This window comes from Prionailurus viverrinus, chromosome A1 (assembly GCF_022837055.1).
Source record: "Prionailurus viverrinus isolate Anna chromosome A1, UM_Priviv_1.0, whole genome shotgun sequence".
NCBI lineage: Eukaryota > Metazoa > Chordata > Mammalia > Carnivora > Felidae > Prionailurus > Prionailurus viverrinus.
Window position 1 is genome coordinate 122140619 of NC_062561.1, and position 23512 is coordinate 122164130.

At 37.8% G+C, this 23512-nt stretch overlaps 1 protein-coding gene and 1 non-coding gene across 4 annotated transcripts in view; both read right to left on the reverse strand.

The window, feature by feature from the left end:
• The window catches only part of LARS1 (leucyl-tRNA synthetase 1), a 79158-nt gene that overhangs the window by 3251 nt on the left and 52395 nt on the right, over positions 1 to 23512 (reverse strand). For 2 of the 3 annotated variants that reach the window (XM_047862767.1, XM_047862777.1), the window contains 9 exons: positions 20075 to 20258; positions 18252 to 18342; positions 16913 to 17053; positions 15749 to 15889; positions 15385 to 15495; positions 11774 to 11884; positions 8871 to 8975; positions 6169 to 6264; positions 1896 to 2028 (listed from right to left, as the gene is read on the reverse strand). In XM_047862767.1, coding sequence (XP_047718723.1) covers positions 1896 to 2028; positions 6169 to 6264; positions 8871 to 8975; positions 11774 to 11884; positions 15385 to 15495; positions 15749 to 15889; positions 16913 to 17053; positions 18252 to 18342; positions 20075 to 20258 — 1113 coding nt within the window. The remainder of the gene's footprint in view (positions 1 to 1895; positions 2029 to 6168; positions 6265 to 8870; positions 8976 to 11773; positions 11885 to 15384; positions 15496 to 15748; positions 15890 to 16912; positions 17054 to 18251; positions 18343 to 20074; positions 20259 to 23512) is intronic. The other variant, XM_047862786.1, reaches the window with a different exon arrangement.
• TRNAK-CUU (transfer RNA lysine (anticodon CUU)) lies at positions 17226 to 17298 on the reverse strand. The gene has a single exon. It is a non-coding gene; the product is annotated as a tRNA-Lys (tRNA).

The window sequence follows — 23512 nt, forward strand, 5'->3', positions numbered from 1 at the left end:
AGAAGTAGAGAGAGGTAGAACGGGGAGTTCCTGTTTAACAGGTACAGGGTGTCAGTGTGGATGATGGAAAAGTTCTGGAGATGAACAGTGTGACGGTTGCACAGCAATGTAAGTAAACTTGATGCCACTGAACTGTACGTTCAAAAAGCACAAAAACAGCCAATTTTATGTTATGGATATTTCACCACAATTTTTTTAAATGTTTACAAATGAAAACTCCCTAGCCCTAACACACTGCTGCTATACAGGCAGACATTAGTGTTTCCCTCCTGCTGGCATGCCCTTTCCCCTCGCCCTCTTGGATGTAACTTCCAAGGTCCCATCCAAACAGTGTTTTCTCTGTAAATTCATCCCTGATCACCAGAGCTGGAAATAATCTCACTGCTTTCTGTGCTATAAACTTTATCTACACCTCCCTTATGGTATGCAGCAGTTCGTCCTTAGGTTATGATCATGTATGTGAATAGCTTCGCACCCTGCTCCTTCACTAGACACAGCCGCCTAACGAGCAGCACCCTGTGGGCTCCCCAAAGCCCCAGGTACACACACACGAGCCGCCACATGTATACTGCATACTCTACTCATAGTCTCTCAAGAAATGTCCACAGAAGATGAACGAATGACCTCAAAAGAACAAAAAATACGTGTAGGATGAATTCCAAACAGCTATTTTAAGTCTTCTATGTAAATGTGATATGGCTGACCTGAATATCGTTCCATAAATTAGGTCACTGTCTTAGATTTCGAAATCTTTTCAGAAAATTTCTATACTGATAGAATGTAACCCAATCAACTCTTGATTGCCATCAAGAAGAGAGAGTGAGAATGCAAACTAGGGAATCTGGAGATTAATTTGTCTTTATAATTTAGAAGAAAAATAATGGAAAGACACACTAACTCCCTTCATACTGCTCCCCCTTAAACGTGGCTGAGTGATAGAAAAAGAAGCTGTAAATTATTATATTAAATCTAATCATAGAAGATCTAGACTTAATCTTGGTAAGAAATTAAGATTAATTACATATTTTAACCGGAAGCATATTGTTTAGAAGAAAGAATACAAGCTATGGAGTCAAACAGACCTGAGTTTGGATTCCAACTCGAGGATACTACCTTAATGAAACTGCAAGTTATTTAGCCTTTCGGAACTCCATCTCATCATCTGCAAAAGGGGAATAATAATACCCTCTACATTCTAGAGCAGTAAAAGGATTAAATGACTAACACATGGAAGATGCTCAATAAGTTTCACTCTGTTTCTCTTCCTTCCCCAGGAACAGACCTAGTAAGCAGGTTAATTTGAAATATTACGTGTATGTACACCTTCCGTCTGAAAACCTTTAAGAGAAGGAAATTGCTTGCTACAATTTTAAAGCTAGGCAGAGTTTTGGAAAACTATCTAATCCAACTGTCCTCTTTTTACTAAAAAAGAGGTCAGTTTAGAGTTTAAGTGACATGGCCAAGTCACCAAGCTGCATAGCCACAACATCCCAAAGAGAATAGAGGCTTCCTGATTTTGAGCCCAATACTCTTTGCATAACATGCCACTGCTGTCCCTCAGCAGACCAGATGCTCCTTTCTCCCCTTGCTTAGAACTCATCATGTCCAGGGGCGCCTGGGTGGCTCAGTCTGTCAAGTGCCCGACTTCGGCTCAGGTCATGATCTCGCAGTTTGTGGGCTCAAGCCCCGTGTCAGGCTCTGTGCTGACAGCTCAGAGCCTGGAGCCTGCTTCGGATTCTGTGTCTCCCTCTTGTTCTCTGCCCCTCCCCCACTCATGCTCTGTCTCTCTCTCTCTCTCTTTCTCAAAAATAAATAAACATTAAAAAACCTTTAAAAAAAAAAAAACTCATGTCTGCAAACTACTGCCAAATGTGCATTTCAGGAAAACCATTTACCTTTGATTCCTCGGTCCATTTTCATTAAACGCCTGATTATGGAATCGCGGTTATCTCCTTGCCTGATTTCAATTTTGGTTGAGAAGTGGCCATTGGATGGCTGGGGGTTTACTAAGGAAACTGACACACCAGGCTAGGAAAATAAAGAGAAAATGATTGTTTTACAAAATCAAACTTGAATACTGCTGAGGGAGGGAAAATCTCTATAAAAGTTTTAATGCTCAATGAAAAATTTAATTCCGGTAGTCTAATATCAAGACCAAGGGATACTCAAATATGAAATAAAAGATGTACAAAAGCTCATGCTTACAACCAAATGCCTAGATGAAAATGACTGACTATATATATCAATACTGATGATGGAGAACAACAATAATTATATTTTCTTTTAACTCCCATCATTTATTGAATTTCTACTATATACCAGGCACTGTACTAAGCATTTTATAGACATGATTCCTATAAGCTGAAAGGTAGTTCTTTAAAACCTCTTTTCACAGATAAGAGCTGAGAACCAGAAACATTAACAAGGTTACAGAGCTAGTAAGAAGCAGAGCCCGGATTAAACCCTATCATATACCATACTATTTCCTACATTATATAAGCTATATAGCCAAAGACTTTGCTCATTATTTTAAGTGGAAAAAGTCAACTGAGTCTTAGGAAAAACTTAAAGACATAGTAGCTTAAGGGAACGCTTGAAAGTAGGTTGACAGAAACATATTTGTAAAGGGAACTCTATTTCATGTACCTATCCAGTGGGCCAAAGGACTACACTTTAAAAAAAAATTTTTTTTTAACGTTTATTTTTGAGACAGAGCACGAACGGGGGAGGGTCAGAATCTGAAACAGGCTCCAGGCTCTGTCAGCACAGAGCCCGACGCGGGGCTCGAACTCGCAGACCGCGAAATCATGACCCGAGCGGAAGTCGGCTGCTTAACTGACTGAGGCACCCAGGCACCCCGAAAGGACTACACTTTGAAAAGCAACAATAGGGGCACCTCAGTGGCTCAGTCACGTAAGCATCCAACTTTGATTCAGGTCATGATTTCATGGTTCACAGGATCAAGCCCCATATTGGGCTCTGCACTGATGGTGTGGAGCCTGCTTGGGATCCTCTGTCTCCCTCTCTCTCTCTGCCCCTCCCCTACACCCTCTTTCTCAAAATAAATAAACAAACTTAAAAAAGAAAAAACCTTTAAAATAAATAAATGAATAAATAAATAACCACATATTTTTAATGTAATGAGGCCTTCATTCTTTCAAATAGGCTTTTTCTCTTTGTTGCATTTGCAATTAAATGTGGTAAAAATAACAGGATACTTATCAAGAAAAGTAGGGCATTTTATGGACTCCCATAGTTGCACTCCACCAGGCAATGGATTGAGAGCAAATAAACAGAATCTCCCAAAACTCTAAAACCTGCTTATCTTCACCAATACTGGCCAAAAACTAAGAGAAAAAAAGTTATTTCTAGTATAATGTAAGATGATTCATCAATCTGGTTTATGCCAGAAGCTAAAAAATCTTAAATAACCATATTGAACCAAGACTCATCTAAAGTAAGAAAGCTCCTTTTCACTATTTAAAAAATCTTATATATCAATTTCCACTTTATTTTTTAATAAAAGTCAGGTGTTGACACAAAAATAAACTCAAAATGGATTAAAGACCTAAATGTGAGACTTGAAAGCATAAAAATCCTGGAAGAGAGCAGAAGCAGCACTTTCTCTGACATCGGTCATAACGATATTTTTCTAGGTATGTCTCCTAGAGACAGGGGAAACAAAAGCAAAAATAAACTCTTGGGACTGTATCAAAATAAAAAGTTCCTGCACAGAGAAGGAAACAGCAAAACTAAAAGGCAACCTACTGAATGGGAGAAGATATTTGCAAATGACATATGCGATAAAGGGTTAGTATCTAAAATATGTAAAGTACTGACACAAGTCAACACCCAAAACACAAATAATCCAATTAAAAAATGGGCAGGAGAGCCTGGGTGGCTCGGTCCGTTAAGCTTCCGACTTCGGTTCAGGTCATGATCTCACAGTTCATGAGTTTGAGCCCTGCATCAGGCTCTATGCTGACAGCCTGCTTTCGGATTCTGTGTCTCCTTCTCTCTCTGCCCCTGCCTCACTCAGTCTCGGTCTCCCCCCACCTCTCTCTCTCTCTGTCTCTTTATCTCTCTCTCTTGAAAATAAATAAACATAAAAAAAAACTTTTTTTAATGGGCAGAAGACGTGAACATTCTCCAAAGAAGATGTAGAGATAGCCAACAGACACATGGAAAGACACTCAACATCACTCATTATCAGGAAAATGCAAATCAAAACCACAATGAGAACACCTCACACCTGTCAGAATGGCTAAAAATTAACAACACAAGAAACAACAGGTGTTGGCAAGGACATGGAGAAAAAGGGACCCTCATGCACTGTTGGTGGGACTGCAAACTGTTGCAGTCACTCTGGAAGACAACATGAAAGTTCCTCAAAAAGTTGAAAATAGAACTACCATATGATCCAGTAATTCCACTACTGGGTATTTACACAAAGAATAGGAAAACACTAATTTAAATGGATACATACACCCATATGTTTATTCAGCATTATTTACAATAGCCAAATTATGGAAACAGCCCAAATGTCCATCAATTGATAAATAGATAAAGAAGATGTGGGGTGTCTGTGTGTGTGTATAAATAGAAATATATAAATATATATAGAATGGACTATTACTCAGCCATAAAAGAGAATGAAATCTTGCCATTTGCAACAACATGCACAGATGTAGGGATTATACTGCTAAGTGAAATAAGTCGGTCAGAGAAATACCATACTGATTGCACTCACATGTGGAATTTAAGAAACGAAACAAACGAACAAAGCAAAAAGAGACAAACACAAAAACAGACTCTTAACTATAGAGAACAAACTGATGGCTACCAGAGGGGAAGTGGCTGGGGGGGATGGTTGAAATAGGTGATGGGGATTAAGAGTACATTTATCATGGCAAGTAGTGAGTAATGTACAGAATTGTTGAATCACTGTATTGCACACCTGAAACTAATATAACACTGTATGTTAACTATACTGGAATTAAAATTAATAAAAAAAAGAAAAAGAAAAAAAGGTTAAAAAAATCAGGTTTTGAAAATCCTATTTTGAAGGGCACAGGCACCCCAATGTTTACAGCAATGCTATCAACAAGAGCCAAAGTATGGAAAGAGCCCCAATATTCATCAACGGATGAATGGATAAAGAAGATGTGGTGTATGTTAGGATGTCCTTGGAACCACAGTAGAGGGAACGGCCATCTTGCCAGCTCAACCCAACGAAAAGTTGCCAGAACGAATTGGAGGTCAACCAATCACCGAGCGACAGCACGACCTGATGTGAAAAAGGCCCACCTGAACCTAAACCCGGAACCGCTGCAGCTTAAAAACCCCACCCCACCACACCTGGGTGCGACTTCCCTGACTCCTCTCTCTCTCTCCCTGAGTCATGGAACCTCGCCCAAGACCTTAGTTCCCAAATAAAGCCTTTGACTGCTAAAATTTTTTAGCCTCTGACTCCTATCTTTACCCTGCCTTACGCCTGACCCTAACAGTTATATATATACAATGGTTATTACTCAGCAATCAAAGAGAATGAAATCTTGCCATTTCCAACTACGTGGATGGAACTGGAGGGTATTAGCTAAGCGAAATTAGTCAGAGAAAGACAGCTATCATATGGCTTTACTCATATGAGTAATTTAAGATACAAAACAGATGAACATAAGGGAAGGGAAGCAAAAATAATATAAAAACAGGGAGGGGGACAAACACATAAGAGACTCTTAAATACAGAGAACAAACAGAGGGGTTGCTGGAGGGGTTGTGGGAGGGGGGATGAGCTAAATGGGTAAAGGGCAGTAAGGAATCTACTCCTGAAATCACTGTTGCACTATAAACTAACTTGCATGTAAATTTAAAAAATAATTAATTTTAAAAAAAAAAGAAAATCACATTTTGATTTTTAAACCCACACATAATATCTGATGCCACCCATAAGGGCAGAGTGAAGGAAAGTGAGCACAGCATCAACCAGGGAATTAGAAGAGCTTAAATCCAGCCTCATATCTAACAAACTGTGGCTTAGACCAAAGCAATCACTTTGCATCTCTGCACCTCATTTCCTTCCATCTTTCAATGACGAGCTTGGATATAATATCTAAGGTCTCTTCTAGCTCTAAAATACAATGATTCAGTGAAATCATTTCAACTTACTTCTGTTCTAAAAACATTAAGTGGTTTCCCAGGACAGCAATCTTCCCTGATTTTATCTTCTGCTTCGGAGGCAAACTTGACTTCTATGTGTTCTAGCTAAATACAAGGAGGGAAAATGAAAGTGATTAGTATCACTTAATATGACTGCAATTAATCATCACCTCATTTCACCAAAGAGGAAAACTAGCTTCTCCACTTAACATGAAATGGTCTGTGTATTCCTCAGGAAGCCAGCCAAGCACAGGACAGGACTAAGAGACTGCTCTGAAACTCAAGATCAAATGCTCCCACAGATAACATTGTTTCAAACGCAAAAGACTATGGGGCTCCTGGGTGGGCAGTCAGGTAAGTGTCCAACTTCAGCTCAGGTCATGATCTCATGGCTTGTGAGTTTCAGCCTGGAGTCAGGCTCTGTGCTGACAGCTCAGAGCCTGGAGCCTGCTTGGGATTCTGTGTCTCCCTCTCTCTCTGCCCCTCCACTGCTCACACTCTCTCTCTAAAATAAATAAACATTAAAAAAACAAAGAAAGAAAAATAAAAGAAAAAGACTAAATCATTTTTATGTCCATCAAAAAAAATTTTTTCTTAAGAACATGGTCTTTAATTATTAGACCATTAGACTTTATTAATTTCAAATAAACATTAAATGACATCTATAATCTATAATCAATTATTTAACTCTTCTTAAATGTCTCATGGTATTATTGACATAGTCATGTTTACCATTTTCTATAGTGAAATCTAGCATCTACCTGCTATATCAGAGAAAATGAAAAACAGGATAAAAGACAGAGGTTTCTGGAAAACCTCAGAAATGTAGTATAATGTATATGCCTGAATATAAGATGACCTTCAATATAACCTGTCCCCATTGTCCCAATGAAAAAAATACAAGAACTTTTTTGACTTCCAGGTATATGAACATTTAGAAATATGCACAAAATAAATGACTACCATTATTATTAACTCATTTGTAATTATATGACATAAAGTGCTTATTTAGAAATAACTTTATTACCATATTTCATGGAACAATTTCATTCAAAACCTACACTTGCATGTTTTAACTCAAATGTCTTCATTATCACTAGAAGCACTTTTTTGAGTCCTCTAACACAGTTTTCTAGGGCAAATTATCTTTCCTTCTGCCTAAGTTGTCTGAGAGAGAGCATTTTTAGAAACTATATATGAAGTGACTGGGGCAGAAAGGTGGAATGGGGAGAAACTCACAATTAGGTGAAAGCTATTGGTAGTGTCTTAGTTCCTGAGTTGAGGAGTAAATTCAGGAATATTCATTACATTATTAACTTTAAAACAATCCAAAACAGGACCAGGCATGGACCTTGATACTATCTCATGGACAAAGGATTCTAATTAAGCCAATTCTGTAAATTGGAGGTCTCAACGGGAGAGAGGAAAAAAAAGAAGCAATTCAGTGTGTCTCATAATATGAGAGACTTTGAAAGCATTTAAATATAAACATAAGGTCTCCCCTCATTTTTTTAAGGAGAATTGTGGGAGGAAAAACCAGGCACATACAATTAGGTTTTTTTTTTTTTTTTTAATTTTTTTTTTCAACGTTTTTTTATTTATTTTTGGGACAGAGAGAGACAGAGCATGAACGGGGGAGGGGCAGAGAGAGAGGGAGACAGAATCGGAAACAGGCTCCAAGCCATCAGCCCAGAGCCTGACGCGGGACTCGAACTCACGGACCGCAAGATCGTGACCTGGCTGAAGTCGGACGCTTAACCGACTGCGCCACCCAGGCGCCCCATACAATTAGTATTTTATGTATAAATTAATTGATAGGGGGACCTGGGAGGTTCCATCAGTTGAGCAAACGACTACTGATTTCAGCTGGAGTTGCGATCCTGGGGTCATGGGGTCAAGCCCCACACCGGGCTCTGCACTGAGTGTGTAGCCTGCTTGACATTTTCTCTCTCTTCCTCTGCCTCTCCCCCACTCTTGCTCTTTCTCTCTCTCTCTCTCTCAATAAGTAAGTAAATAAATAAATTAAAAATAGGGGCTCCTGAGTGGCTCAGTCAGTTAAGCGTCCGACTTCGGCTCAGGTCATGATCTCACGGTTCGTGAGTTCGAGCCCCGTGTTGGGCTCTGTGCTGACAGCTCAGAGCCTGGAGCCTGTTTCAGATTCTGTGTCTCCCTCTCTCTCTCTGACCCTCCCCCATTCATGCTCTGTCTCTCTCTGTCTCAAAAGTAAATAAACGTTAAAAAAAATTTTTTTAATTAATTAATTAATTAAAAATAAAGTAACTGAGAAATGGAGTAAGATCACAATCATTTTTTAATTCCTGCAACTTCTATACCCATCCATTCTCCTCCCTCCAAAAATATTTTTGACAGGTATATTTGGCAAAGGTACTAAACACAGAAGATGTTTATAAAAAGGTTTATTATAAAACAAAAGATGGGGTGCCTGGGTGGCTCAGTTGGTTAAGCATCCAACTTTGGCTCAGGTCATGATCTCTCAGTCTGTGAGTTTGAGCCCTGCATCGGGCTCTGTGCTAACAGTTCAGTGCCTGGAGCCTGCTCTGATTCTGTGTCTCCCTCTCTCTCTGACCCTCCCCCACTTGTACTCTGTCTCTCTCTCTCTCAAAATTAAACATTAAAAATATATATATAAAACAAAAATGGACTATATTTACTACAGTGAACTAGTTGTTACAATCCCTGGCCCCCTGTACCTCCAGGGAGTTGGTCAGGTAGACTATATTCTCCATCAGCACTGCCTGTTCATCAAACTCTAATTGCAAATCCAGAACACGAGGTCCCATCTTCTCCAGATTTTCCTAATAGCCAAAACAGTTTTGAAAAATAAAAATCACATTAAGAATACGTTGAAATGAATACATTTCCTCCAAAGCAATCATTCTTCTCTCAACTGATAAAATCTTCAAATTTGAACAGTTGAAGGAAAGGCCTTGGACTCATGGTTTCCCTTATCTATGTTTGTTCGTTAATGAAATTATTGGCTCAGAATAATTATCATTTGAGGTATGATAAGACTAAGGCAACACCGAAAAGCCTGAAGGGACAAGGTTTTCAGACTTATAAAAGAAATAGCATTTTGGGGCGCCTGGGTGGCGCAGTCGGTTAAGCGTCCGACTTCAGCCAGGTCACGATCTCGCGGTCCGTGAGTTCGAGCCCCGCGTCGGGCTCTGGGCTGATGGCTCAGAGCCTGGAGCCTGTTTCCGATACTGTGTCTCCCTCTCTCTCTGCCCCTCCCCCGTTCATGCTCTGTCTCTCTCTGTCCCAAAAATAAATAAACATTGAAAAAAAAAAAAAAAAATTTAAAAAAAAGAAAAAAAAAAAAAAAAAGAAATAGCATTTTATCATTGTTTATTTAGAATGACTTAATATGCAAGCCCAAACAATTCACTTTGACAAGGAATCAAACAAATGTGTGGAAATATCCCTCAGGTAACCGAAAAGAAAGAAAAAAAAAATCTTTTTTTAATTTTCTAAGATAATACATCTTTAAAGCTAGTTCAGAGAATAGTGAATTAATAATAAACAAACAAAAAATTTCTACAAATTAAAAAAAAATTTAGGTTATATTGGTACTGAGATAATCTGATAGCACATGAAAAACAATTTATTCTTAATTTTCTTGAACATGAAACAAAATATATGCCACTCAAAATATAACCTTCGAGAGCCAAGCTTATATCCACAAGTATAGCTAACTGCCTAGAACATGCTGCACTAAATGAAAGCGACCTGACAAGATTCCTAATACTCACTGTTTTCACTTACTGTCCAACCCGTTTCTTGTCCTGTGAAAAAATGCTAGAAGCCATTTTCTTATTCTCAGATTTACAAAACGCTTTTCGAAAAAGTTTCAAACCATTAATTTGCCTGGCAAGTCCCCAATATTACTGAAAAAAAAAATACTACTACTGAAACAATCTAACACTGGTTTTCTAAAAAGCCACCTCTTGGATCTAGAATCATTTAACTACAGAACTTGTCAAATGAGTTTCACTGGATTCTTTAAAGTATATCATCAAACTTAATTGCCTTTGCAATCAATAATGAAATATTTTGTTGGATCCACGTATTGACAACGGATCTGGCATTTTGACCAGTGGTACTAGCTAAGTAGGGAACCAATGAATTAGGGACATATCAGCATATATATTATAACTTGATTGGTGTAGGCCAATCCAAAATTCTAAATTATTTCTGAAACTTCAAAGACCATAGGCTCAGAGAGTTGATTTTGGTCTAGGAGAATGAAAAGGCTTTCCTAAGAATACGATCTACTCCAATACAGGACAATCTAGAATTTTGGTCTCCATCACGCAGGCATCTGTAGCCTAGAAGATTGAACAATTAATCTAAGCTATAAGAATAACCACCATGTTCCAAGCAGAGTGAAATATACTAATTTACATTAAAAAAATTTACTAAGCCTACCTTTTGAAAGAAAGTATTAAAGTGTGTTGAGTATATTACTTCATGTATTCCTCACAGCATTCCTAAAATGTAGGTTTTATTAATTTCCTCATTTTACAGATGAAAAACCATGTGGCCCAGAGAATTTAAGTGATTTATCTAAGGTCTCAAAACTAAGAAGTGATGGACAAAAAGAATTTGGACCAAGATCTATCTGATCCCAGAGCCTGAGATCAGCAGCAACATACAGCCATATGTTTCTCTTTAAGAAATGCAATAAATCAGGGGCGCCTGGGTGGCTCAGTCGGTTGGTTAAACGTCCAACTTCAGCTCAGATCATGATCTCGCGGTCTGTGAGTTCGAGCTGCCTGTTGGGCTCTGTGCTGACAGCTCAGAGCCTGGAGCCTGCTTCTGATTCTGTGTCTCCCACTCTCTCTGCCCCTCCCCCACTCAGGCTCTGTCTCTCTCACTCTCAAAAATGAATAAATGTTTAAAAAAAAATTTTTTTAATGCAATAAATCAGTTATTTCTCTGAAGAAACCTTAGAGTCTTATGGCAATGATTTCTCAACAGGAGAGGTGGGGGGTGGGGGGTGGAGCATATTATGTCCCCAAGAGTCATTTGGCAATGTCTCGAGACATTTTGGGGTCCAAACTTGAGCAGGTGAGGAGGATGTTCTATTGCCATCTAGTGGGTAGAAGCCAAAAATACTGCAAAACATCTTATAATGCTCAGGATAGCCTCCCACAACAGAGAACTATCAGCCCACAGTATCAACAGACCACTGTTGAGAAACTCTGGTCTAACCACTATAATCAATGTTTATCCTCTTAAGCAAAACCTATCCAAATGTACTACCTTGGTTCCAGCAACAGGAGCTAACAAAAACACCCTAATGTAAGCCAAAAACAATATGGTTCCCCCCTAAACAGAAAAGAAGGTAGAACATGAAGAGAATCATTTAGTGTAACAATTCTAAACTAGTTTTTTTCTTCCACAATGCATATTTTCATATACTCAGCAATTGTACAGATAAACCCCCAAAATGATCGCTCATTTGTCACAACCACTGATTGAAAAGTGCTATTTTAGCAGATTTCCTGGGAAAGACTATACTCAAAGTTCCCCCTTCCTTCTACTATCTAACCATTACTCACATAGTCACTGCTACATGAGGTCCACAGCTTACCTTAATCATGGCAACAAATGGCATCACTTTCTTCATATATTTCTTCAATTCTGGCAAACTGCCCAGTTCGCTAGCAATGATCTTGTTATCAGGCAATTTTCTGCTGTTGCCCTAAAAAAATAGGTTGGAGAGGAATGTGGAGAAAAGTATTTTTTAAATAATGCGAAATAGTACATGTACCTGCAGGAAGTCGGCCATAGAATGGTGGCCTCTACTAGTCTGTTAGAATACAGTAGAAAATGGTGCAGCCCCAAGCATCATGGGGAAACGAAACATGAATGTATAATATGGAAAGGAGTCTCCTATTCCCTCTAAATTTAAAGGATATATGTTTTTTGGGAAGGCAAAGAAAATAGGTGCATCCTGTTGAACATTTAATTTTCCCTTACACTAAAAACACCTCCATGATTGTAACTTTAGATCTTATCTTGTGAAAAAACAAAATAGTCTTATAAAGATCTTGTTTGTCTCCAAACCTGTAAAAACATGTCATTAGTCATATCAAAATGAAAACTGCACAACCATTATACAAGATTTATATAATGTCTGCTTTTCAACACTCCTTATAAATTGTTACCACAAATGTGAAAAAAAAATAAAATCCTTGGCTATCAACCTATTAAAAAGACTATCATTTAGGAACGCCTGTTGATACTATTGGCTATCAACCTAGTAAAAATAGTATCATTTCAGTTAAGCGTCCGACTCTTGATTTTGGTTCAGGTTGTGATCTCTCACACTGACAGCACAGAGCCTGCTTGGGATTCCCTCTCTTCCTCTTTCTCTGCCCTTCCCCTGCCTGCGCACTCCCACGCTTGATCTCTTTCTCTCTCTCTGTCTCTCTCTCTCTCTAACTAAATAAACTTTAAAAATAGTATCATTTCGAACTACTGGGACCTTATGAAGATAAAAAGCTTCTGCACAGCAAAGGAAACAACCAACAAAACTAAAAGGCAACCAACGGAATGGGAAAAGATATTCGCAAATGACATATCGGACAAAGGGCTAGTATCCAAAATCTATAAAGAGCTCACCAAACTCCACACCCAAAAAACAAATAACCCAGTGAAGAAATGGGCAGAAAACATGAATAGACACTTCTCTAAAGAAGACATCCGGATGGCCAACAGGCACATGAAAAGATGTTCAGCGTCGCTCCTTATCAGGGAAATACAAATCAAAACCACACTCAGGTATCACCTCACGCCAGTCAGAGTGGCCAAAATGAACAAATCAGGAGACTATAGATGCTGGAGAGGATGTGGAGAAACGGGAACCCTCTTGCACTGTTGGTGGGAATGCAAATTGGTGCAGCCTCTCTGGAAAACAGTGTGGAGGTTCCTCAAAAAATTAAAAATAGACCTACCCTATGACCGAGCAATAGCACTGCTAGGAATTTACCCAAGGGATACAGGAGTACTGATGCATAGGGGCACTTGTACCCCAATGTTTATAGCAGCATTCTCAACAATAGCCAAATTATGGAAAGAGCCTAAATGTCCATCAACTGATGAATGGATAAAGAAATTGTGGTTTATATACACAACGGAGTACTATGTGGCAATGAGAAAGAATGAAATATGGCCCTTTGTAGCAACGTGGATGGAAGTGGAGAGTGTGATGCTAAGTGAAATAAGCCATACAGAGAAAGACAGATACCATATGGTTTCACTCTTATGTGGATCCTGAGAAACTTAACAGAAACCCATGGGGGAGGGGAAGGAAAGAAAAAAACAAAAAGAGGTTAGAGTGGAAGAGAGCCAAAGCATAAGAGACTCTTAAAAACTGAGAACAAACTGAGGGTTGATGGGGGGTGGGAGGGAGGGGAGGGTGGGTGATGGGTATTGAGGAGGGCACCTTTTGGGATGAGCACTGGGTGTTGTATGGAAACCAATTTGACAATAAATTTCATATATTGAAAAAATAAATAAAAATAAAAACAGTATCATTTCTGTCTACTCACAAATAAATGCCTATATCATATATCACTAATAAGCAGAGTCCCAAATGTGCTGTCTGAATTTCATTTCATTTCTGCAAACACAAGTAGCCCCTTCTACAGAGTGACAAATGAAGCAAGTAGCCTTTTCAGAATTTTCAGTGACTTATTTTTTCCTTATTCTAAAAGCATGGCATCAAAACCAAGGGTTGGGAATGAATCTAAATGAAAAGTAGTGTATAGTAAAATTTCTGATAATCTATTTACTTTCAACTCTAACCTTTACTAAGGTACAGGGGGAAAAAAACTTTCTCCACTTGTCAATGTGCTGTTTTAAAATACGTACGGAAGAGAAAAGAGGATACGAAACACTCCTTTCCCTTATGTCATCAAAATGGTACCGTATACAACATAAGGACATCCTCCTTTATTATAAAAACTAACATTTAGCTCTTTTGGATGAAAACAAACAAACATTTTTTAAAAAGCTGACCATTCCAAATAATGCCCAAAGATGATGAAACCATATGATATCTAGTCACTGATCACTAAATAAAAATATTAACCTCTCAAAGAATAGCAGTTTTTAATAAAAGATGCATTTTTAAATATCTGCAACATTACATTCTGTATTTGGCTCTCCTCCTGCCTCCTTGAAAATGCTGGTATGAATATGTAACCCACTGGCTGCAATTTCATTTCTCTACCTACCAAAATGGCTTTTACTTTTTTAGTTAGCGTAAGTCAAAATCTGCAAGCAATTCTACAGACCACGTTCTATTTCCATTACACACAATCAAATGAAGAGGCAGCTCTCCATAAAAATAGGCTCACAAGGAGTACAAAAACACTTGTTCTTCTCTTTCCATCAAATTTTACAAATTTTTAATTAAGTATGGAAATTTCTGAAATAAAAGCTCAATAAAATTCTCAAAAATTAAAGCTAAGAATTTTCCCTTCATGTTACTGCTTTATGCTTTGGCCATAATCACTATTTTGTCTCTTTTTTAAGTGTACCTTCACAGTCTGTGTCTATCAATAACTGTTCCTGAGCAAAACTTCAACAACATACACTTAGTTTCTATTTTTCCAATGTGAAAGAAAAAAGATAGATGAACTTTTTTCTTTAGGGAAACTTAGAACTAAGTGTTAAGTGTTGAGTTTCCTTTAAATTCGACAATCATATTTAATAGCTATTTACTGGACGGAGCCAAAAACAACGAGCTCTCCATTTCTACGAGTAATTAGCAAATTGACCATTCTGTTTTAAATTACTCAAGAGCCAAGCTTCAGATTTTTTTAAAACATAACTAAGTTAAGACTTCATGAATCCCAGGGTTCAAGCCACAATCAACTCAAAAGGCAAACTCAGTCCTTTGGCTTCATAATTTTAACCACATATGAGAAAGTCTCATTATCTTTTAATTACATATGACTAGATCCAATGTGTTTTTGTAAGAAAGCTTCAGAAATGATTAAAAAAAAAAAAAAAGTAACTTTTCCCTCAGGATCCACTTAAGAGCCAGCAAGGCTAACAAAAAACTTTCTGTGCCTAAAGACAATTAGACAAAGTCGCCCGTCTTCCTTCTCCCGGACATTGTCAGCACCCTCCAAACAAAACAGCACAGGCAGCACCCAACAATGTAGGGGGAAAGTCTGCAGAGAGCATCACCTCAAAGTGATTACGGAGCACTGACAGGGTGATATGTTGCCAAGGAGGATAGCTCTTCGCCACATAGATGGTGCAATGTGAAGGCTTCTGAGGCGGTTGCTTGTCAGTCTTCTACGGGGCAAAAGAAAGGGAAGACAACATTTCATCACATTTGTATAAATCAAAGATGAGAGAACCCTCTCCTGGTACATACCACTACTGCCTCGGACGTTAACAAGCACACACGTACTACAAAACGGACTTAGCAGTAAAGATATCCTGACACATTTGAACAATAATTGTCTTAAGTTCCATTCATAGCAAATGTTACTGAACTAATAACTTCTAAAGAACAATCTTTAAAAAAAAAAAAAAATGACTTCACCTTCCCCTTAGCAGGCATCATATAGTTCTTGAGTCGCAATCTAAGGTCATGTGCTACTTCCATGAGATACTGTGAGGAACGTATCAAGGCTTCATCCACGGGACCCGCCAGAGGCCATGAAGCATTCATAATTGAGTCAGGCTTTAAGAAAAAAACAAAAAAACAACAAAAAAAAAACAGTTCAGTGGGATTAAACAACACAACTATTTTATGGTTCTTGATTACATTTCCATACCAAGGCTACCATCTGTAATTGCGTGCTCGAAGTTCAAACCTTACTACCCATAACACACTTCCACAGCCCCTGATCTAATGTTCCCTAGAATTCAAGCTGTGAAGTCTGACTCTACATTCTTAATTAGCATCCATTTGTACAAGCGTATTAATACCCACACACAGATGCTCACTTTCAAAGAAAATTATGTAATGCTAATTTGCCTAAATTTAATCTTTATTACATAAATTATACAAACTCTCAGTTTTTATCCTATTAATACATCCAGTTTTGAAAGCATGGCTATTCAGGATATATATCATGAGCACATTTTTGCATTGTTCATGCATTAGAAAAATACAAAGGAGTTTGGCTTATAAAGTTGAAAAGGAATTATTAAACCATCCAATCGGTTTATCTGCAAGCCTAGGAGAAATAATTGAATTTACCTTCACAGTAAGGATGCTAATATAAAGCCCTAAATATGCAGCCCTACATATGCCAGAAATTTTATATAAAACAAAAATATTTATGCAAAGAGACACTTCTATCTTGTTAAAAGCTGCTCATAACAGTCATTTATATATATTTCTCAGGATTTTCACCTTTTAACAGTTGGAAAAAACAGAATTAGTTATCTATGTATTCAAATTAAATGTATTTTTAAAATATATTAAAATGTATTTTCCTAACAAGAATTAGGTGATAAGATGCGTAGTCCCATGTTTTTAAAATATACACACTGTGTGTATATAAAGGCACATATATGATGTAATTGTCTAAACAGAAGGTAGCTTGGGTTTAATTTGCTATAATGATTACGAGATGATGAGTCCAACATTAGCCTTGAAATATTCTTTTTCAGTCTTCTCCTCTTAAGTAACATTATTCTGTATTTATTTAATAAGGGCCAAATCAAAACTGCCCAAATCTTAAATGTATACAGATACCTTTCCCAGGAGTGTCCAGATGTGCTCACAGAGATGTGGACAGAATGGAGCCAAGAGAAGGGTCTGAACTTCAATAAAGCGGAACACAAGGTCTCTGTGCATCCCTTCGATGGCTAATTCACGGTATTTATCTTTGGCAGCCTACAAAATTTGAAATTATTTATCATTTTCTCCCCATACTTCGTTAAAAAAAAAACAATACAAGAAAAAATGCAGTACCTCTATTTTAATGCATTTTTAAGCTTTTAGTCTTTCCAAATTCCATAATGAATTTTCATAAAAGTCTTACTTCATTTTTTTAAAGAAATATCTATACCCAATGTGGGGTTCAAACCCACGACCCTGAGATCAAGAGTCACAAGCTCTACCAACTGAGCCAGCCAGGCACCCCAATTTTACTACATTTCTAACACCTTGCAATTAAATGTGTACCAATCATTGTCAAAAATATTATGGTTTTATATTAATGATTCTCAAAAACAATTTTTTAAGACATTTTAAAAATACATTAACAGACATAAAGGCTGCACAATTTAAACTGCATATTAAGGGCTGACGATGCTCTGAATAGCCTATAAGAAAGATATTAAGTATCAAAAATGGCTATAAATACGACACACTGCTATGTTCAGCACTTATCCTTATTTAACCACATCTATGAAAAGCAAGTTACATAAATCCCAATGTGATATTTTACAAAACTGATTGAGGAAACCTACATTTTTACTTTAAGCACTTGAACTGCCAAACTTGAGGAAATACTGACACCTTGTGGAAAACATCAGAACACGCTTGTTTTCAAACGAATGGCAATTAGTTACAGTTTTGCCTTTATGTTTTATCAATTTAAAATGTTCTCCTGCAAAATGTGGCTGGTTTTTAGACTTAACCTCTTTATTAACTCACAGCTCTACTAGAAACAGAAATACTTTTATTACATGAACACAACCGAAAGAATATCAAAGAGAAATATTTAAAATCACAATTACTTAGGAATTTAAAAACTGCTTGGGAACAATTTCAGTCTCCTTCATTCATTTTTGAGAGACAGAGACAGAGAGAGAGACAGAGCATGAACAGGGGAGGGACAGAGAGAGAGGGAGACACAGAACCCGAAAAAGGCTCCAGGCTCTGAGCTGTCAGCACAGAGTCCGACATGGGGTTCGAACTCACGAACTGTGAGATCATGACCTGAGCCAAAGTCAGATGCATTCGACTGAGCCACGCAGGCACCCCGTCAGTCTCTATTTTAGTTATTATGTTATAGCAGGAGGGAAAAAGGGTGAAATACATCATATTCATACTAACACAGCTTACAGCTACTGAAAGAAAGGCCTACCTGAAATTCAAAAAACCCTGTTTTCAAAGCTTCTTTAAACATCATCTTTTCATAATTTTGATCTGTTTTTATAATTCCTGCATTCATCTCACTATTGAATAGGGAAAAAAAGATGACTGAGTTTAAATGCAAGTACACAAAAATATAAATAACTGCTGCATATACTAATAAGAAGTATAATGAGAACGCCTGAAACATTTAAGACCACTCAACCACAAAACCAGTTAACAACAGTTAGCGATGTCCTTGTTTAACAATTTCTTGATGGAAGCTTTATCATGAAGCCCAAAATACAATATGAAAACAGCTTAACAAAGGAGCTAGTCGGATTTACTTGTTGCATTTTAAACAACTAACATTGGCTGTTAAAAAAATTTTTCTCATGCTACCTATGGCCTTCCTTTTTTTTTTTTTTTTTTTGACTTTTGTGTCAGTAATTTTTTTATTAACTTGTTTTATTTTTTTTTTAATTTACACCCAAATTAGTTAGCATATAGTGCAACAGGGATTTCAGGAGTAGATTCCTTAGTGCACCTTACCCCTTTAGCCCATCCCCCATCCCACAACCCCTCCCGTAACCCTCAGTTTGTTCTCCATATTTATGAGTCTCTTCTGTTTTGTCCCCCTCCCTGTTTTTATATTATTTTTGTTTCCCTTCCCTTATGTTCATCTGTTTTGTCTTTTAAAGTCCTCATATGAGTGAAGTCATGACTTTTGTCTTTCTCTAATTTCACTTAGCATAATACCCTCCAATTCCATCCACGTAGTTGCAAATGGCAAGATTTCATTCTTTTTGATTGCCGAGTCATACTCCATTGTATAGATATACCACATCTTCTTTATCCATTCACCCATTGATGGACATGTGGACTCTTTCCATACTTTGGCTATTGTGGATAGTGCTGCTATAAACATGGGGGTGCATGTGTCCCTTCGAAACAGCACACCTGTATCCCTTGGATAAATGCCTAGTAGTGTAATTGCTGGGTCCTAGGGTAATTCTATTTTTAGTTTTTTGAGGAACCTCCATACTGTTTTCCAGAGTGGATGCACCAGCTTGCATTCCCATACCTATGGCCCTTCTTAATTTAGCCTAATCTGGCCCCAACTTGTTTGATCTTCTACTCTCCCCCCCATATATGGTGCTTCACATAAATACCACGCTCTCCATGGCTTTCTCCTCTCTGTAAAAATCCATGTAGTTTTCAAGAAACCCAGAACTCACAAGCCATCTCCTCTGAATTCCCTCTACCTATATTATCGCACTTGTAATGTGTTGGATATGTGTTTTCTTCTCCTGCTAGACTACAGTGAAGGGTCAAGTCCTATTCAACTTTGTAACACCAGTTCTTAAGATGGCTCCTGATGCAAAGATGATGATAAGTGCTTTTAGAAAGAAAAAAAAAATGACATTCTCTTACTGTTTTAATCTACTTTTCATTTAACCATTCTGTCCTACTCTAATGCCAAGACAGCATGGTAAAATGGTAATGAGAATGAGCTCTGGAGAAAGAAGCAAATTCATATCCTCCATCTGAAACTATTAGTTTTGAGGCACTTAATAAAATACTTAATTTTTCTAAGCTTCGATTTCTTTAAAATAGAGCTAGTAATATCTTTATCACATAAGGTTGCTGTGAGGGTAACATCAGATAATGGATGCGAAGAGCTTAGCAGAGTACCTAGAACAAGTAAGCTTTCAGTGAATAGTAGCTATTATTAACATCTAATTTATTTTAGGAGAGGAAAAAAAAAAGAAAACTTAAAAATGCACAAGGACTAAGCAACTCTGAAGGCCAAAGTGGCCAGAGTCCACAAATTACCTGGCGAAAACTCTATCATTGAAGGTGCTGGCAGGCCCGCTTCGGAGGCTGTCCCAGTTGGCAACCATTTCTTTTACCCACTCTACCCAGGTGTACAGACGGAGAATACCTGCATCTGCCATGGCTTCCACAAAGTTAGCATCTTCAACAGTATCACCAGCATCAGCCAGAGCCAAACGCATTCCTGCAGGAGGAGGAAAAAGAAAAAGAAGGAAGATCACTGATGATTTTAAAATGTGGTTGGTGAGGACCTGGGTGACTCAGTCACTTAAGCGTCTGACTCTGGACTTTGGCTCCAGTTGTGATCTTGCCATTCCTGAGACTGAGCCTCAAGCGGGGCTTGGGATTCTCTCTCTCTGCCCCTCCCATGCTCATGCTCTGTGTGTGTCTCTCTCTCAAAGTAAATAAATAAACTTTTAAAAAATAATTTAAAAACAAAATATGGTTACTAAATATCAACGATGTATCCAATTTGGTATACTGCAAACCTACATATAAATTAAGAAATAGCAGATGCTTTAAAGGACTGCATGGGGATGCCTGGGTGGCTCAGTCGGTTAAGCTTCCAAGTGTTGATTTCAGCTCAGGTCATGATCTCATAGTTTGTGAGATCAAGCCCCACATCGGGCTCTTGGCTCACAGTGCAGAGCCTACTTGGGATTCTCTCTCCTCTCTCTGCCCCTTCCCTGATTGTGCCCTCTCTCTCTCTTTTATAAATAAACTTTATAAAATTAAAAAAATATAAAAAATTTAAAAAATAATAAAGGACTGCCATGGATCTAAAACTAAAATAAAAATCACCAAAAGTAGGATCCACAATGTTGTTCAAATATTTGAATCACATGTATTTATTTGCATACACTTAGCATCAATAGCTGTTTCTTCTCAGGCATGCTGAGTTAATGAGATAAAATGGTCTTTAATGAAGCAGGGGAAAAAAATGATAAACTGGCAATAGGGATCCCTATCAGCATCTAAGGCTCATTTAGAGGGAGCAAAACACTATATTTTAATGCATGAGTACACACACTGGTGCCTTCCATGTACAAAAATATATTTAATTTCTTATTTCTAAAAGCGATTCTTCTAGGCTTTCTAACAAAATTTTGCTTTCCAACCAGAATATTTATTCTAAAATATTGAAAAAAAAACATTAATAACACCCTAATTAAGTTACAGGATATCCTTGTACAATGGAATACTATAATGCTGCAAAAGAGTGAGGAAACTCGATATGTATCTATATGGAATGATCTCAAATATGAACAATTAAGTGAAAAAGTACAAGTTCAGAAGAGTAGGTATCACTTTCTACCATCTATGCCTACAAGGGAGGAGATGAGAACATGTCACATTAAGTTACGTACGCATTAAATATACATTATAATACACAAGAAGCTCTAAACTTTTAACTTTTTATTTCAAATAATTTTACACTTAAAGAAAAGGTGCAAGAGAATAGACATAAACATTAGACATTTAACAGGCTCCCCTAACATTAACAACCTACCTAACCATAGTTTCAAACCCAGGAAGTTAACATTAGTACAATAGTATTAACGAAACTACAGATCTTATTCAAATTTCACCAGTTTTTCTTCTAATATTCTGTTTCTGCTGCAGGATCCAATCTGGAAAAACACATTGCATTTAATCATTTTACCTCCTTGGTCTCCTCATATCTGTGACAGTTTCTTCGTCTTTGTCTTTCATGACCCTGACATTTTTGATGAGTACTCATCAGTTACTTAATAGAATTTCTCTCAACTTGGTTTGTCTGATGTTTTCTCATGATTAGACTGAGCTTATAAACCTCTGGCAGAAGCGATGTTATGTGTCTTCTCAGTGCATCACTATCAGGGAGGTGCAAGATACGGATTCGACTTTTTACTGGTGTTGCAAGCTTTCATCACTGACGTAGTGTCTGCCGACTTTTCTCCACTATAGACTTAATCGTTTTTCCTTTTGTGATTAAAAAATATCCTGGTGGGGTACCTGGGTGGCTCAGTTGGTTAAGCGTCCATCTAAGTCATGATTTCAGCTCAGGTCATAATCTCACGTTTCTGAGACTGGGCCCTACATCAGGCTCCGTGCTCACAGCACAGAGCCTGCTTGGGATTTTCCCTCTCTCCCTCCCTCTCTCTGCTCCTCCCCTGCTTTCCCTGCCCCTCCCCTGCTTGCGCTCTCCCTGAAAATGAATAAACATTTTTTTTAATAAAATAAAATCTTTGAATAAACAAATGTTTGGTAAAATTCGCCCCTGAAGACATCTGGTTCTGGACTTTTATTTTTTGGGAGTTTTTTGATTACTGATTCAATTTCTTTGCTGGTAATCAGTCTGTTCAAATATTCTATTTCTTCCTGTTTCAGCTTTCAGAGGTTATATGTTTCTAGGAATTTATCCATTTCTTCTAGGTTGCCTAATTTGTTGGCATATAGTTTTGCATAATATTCTAATTGTTTGTATTTCTGTGGTGTTTATTTCTCCTCTCTCATTTATGATTTTATTTATTTGGGTCCTTTCTCTTTTTTTCTTGATGAGTCTACTTAGAAGTTTATCAATTTTATTGATTTTTTTTCCAAGAACCAGCTCCTAGTTTCATTGATCTGTTTCACTGGGGTTTTTGTTTTTGTTTTAGTTTCTATATCATTTATTTCTACTCTAATCTTTTTTTTTTTTAATTTTTTTTAACGTTTATTTATTTTTGAGACAGAGAGAGACAGAGCATGAACGGAGGAGGGGCAGAAAGAGAGGGAGACACAGAATCTGAGGCAGGCTCCAGGCTGTGAGCCACCAGCCCAGAGCCCAATGCGGGGCTCAAACTCATGGACCGCGAGATCGTGACCTGAGCTGAAGTCGGACGCTTAACCGACTGAGCCACCCAGGCGCCCCTCTACTCTAATCTTTATTACTTCCTAACCTCTGCTCGTTTTAGGTTTTGCTTCTTGCTCTTTGTTTAGCTCCTTTAGGTGTAATGTTAGATTGTTTGAGATTTTTTTTGTTTCTTGAGGTAGAACTGGATTGTTATAAACTTCTCTCAGAACTGCTTTCACTGTGTCCCAAAGGTTTTGGACCATTCTATTTCCATTTTCATTTGTTTCCATGTACTTTTTTATTTCTTCTTTTATTTCCTGGTTGGTCTATTCAATGTTTTGGGGTTTTTTGTTTTTTTTGTTTTTTAGGTTTATTTATTTTGAGAAAGAGGTGTGGGGAGGGGCAGAGAGAGAATCTCAAGCAGGCTCCAAACTGTCAGTGCAGAGCCCAATGTGGTGCTCAAACCCAAGAACTGTGAGATATGACCTGAGCCAAAATGAAGAGTGGAACAGTTAACTGACTGAGCCACGCAGGCACCCCAGGGCCCATTCCAAGTTTAATAGCATGGTATTTAATCACCATGTATTTGTGGTCTTTCCAGATTTTTTCTTGTAGTTAACTTC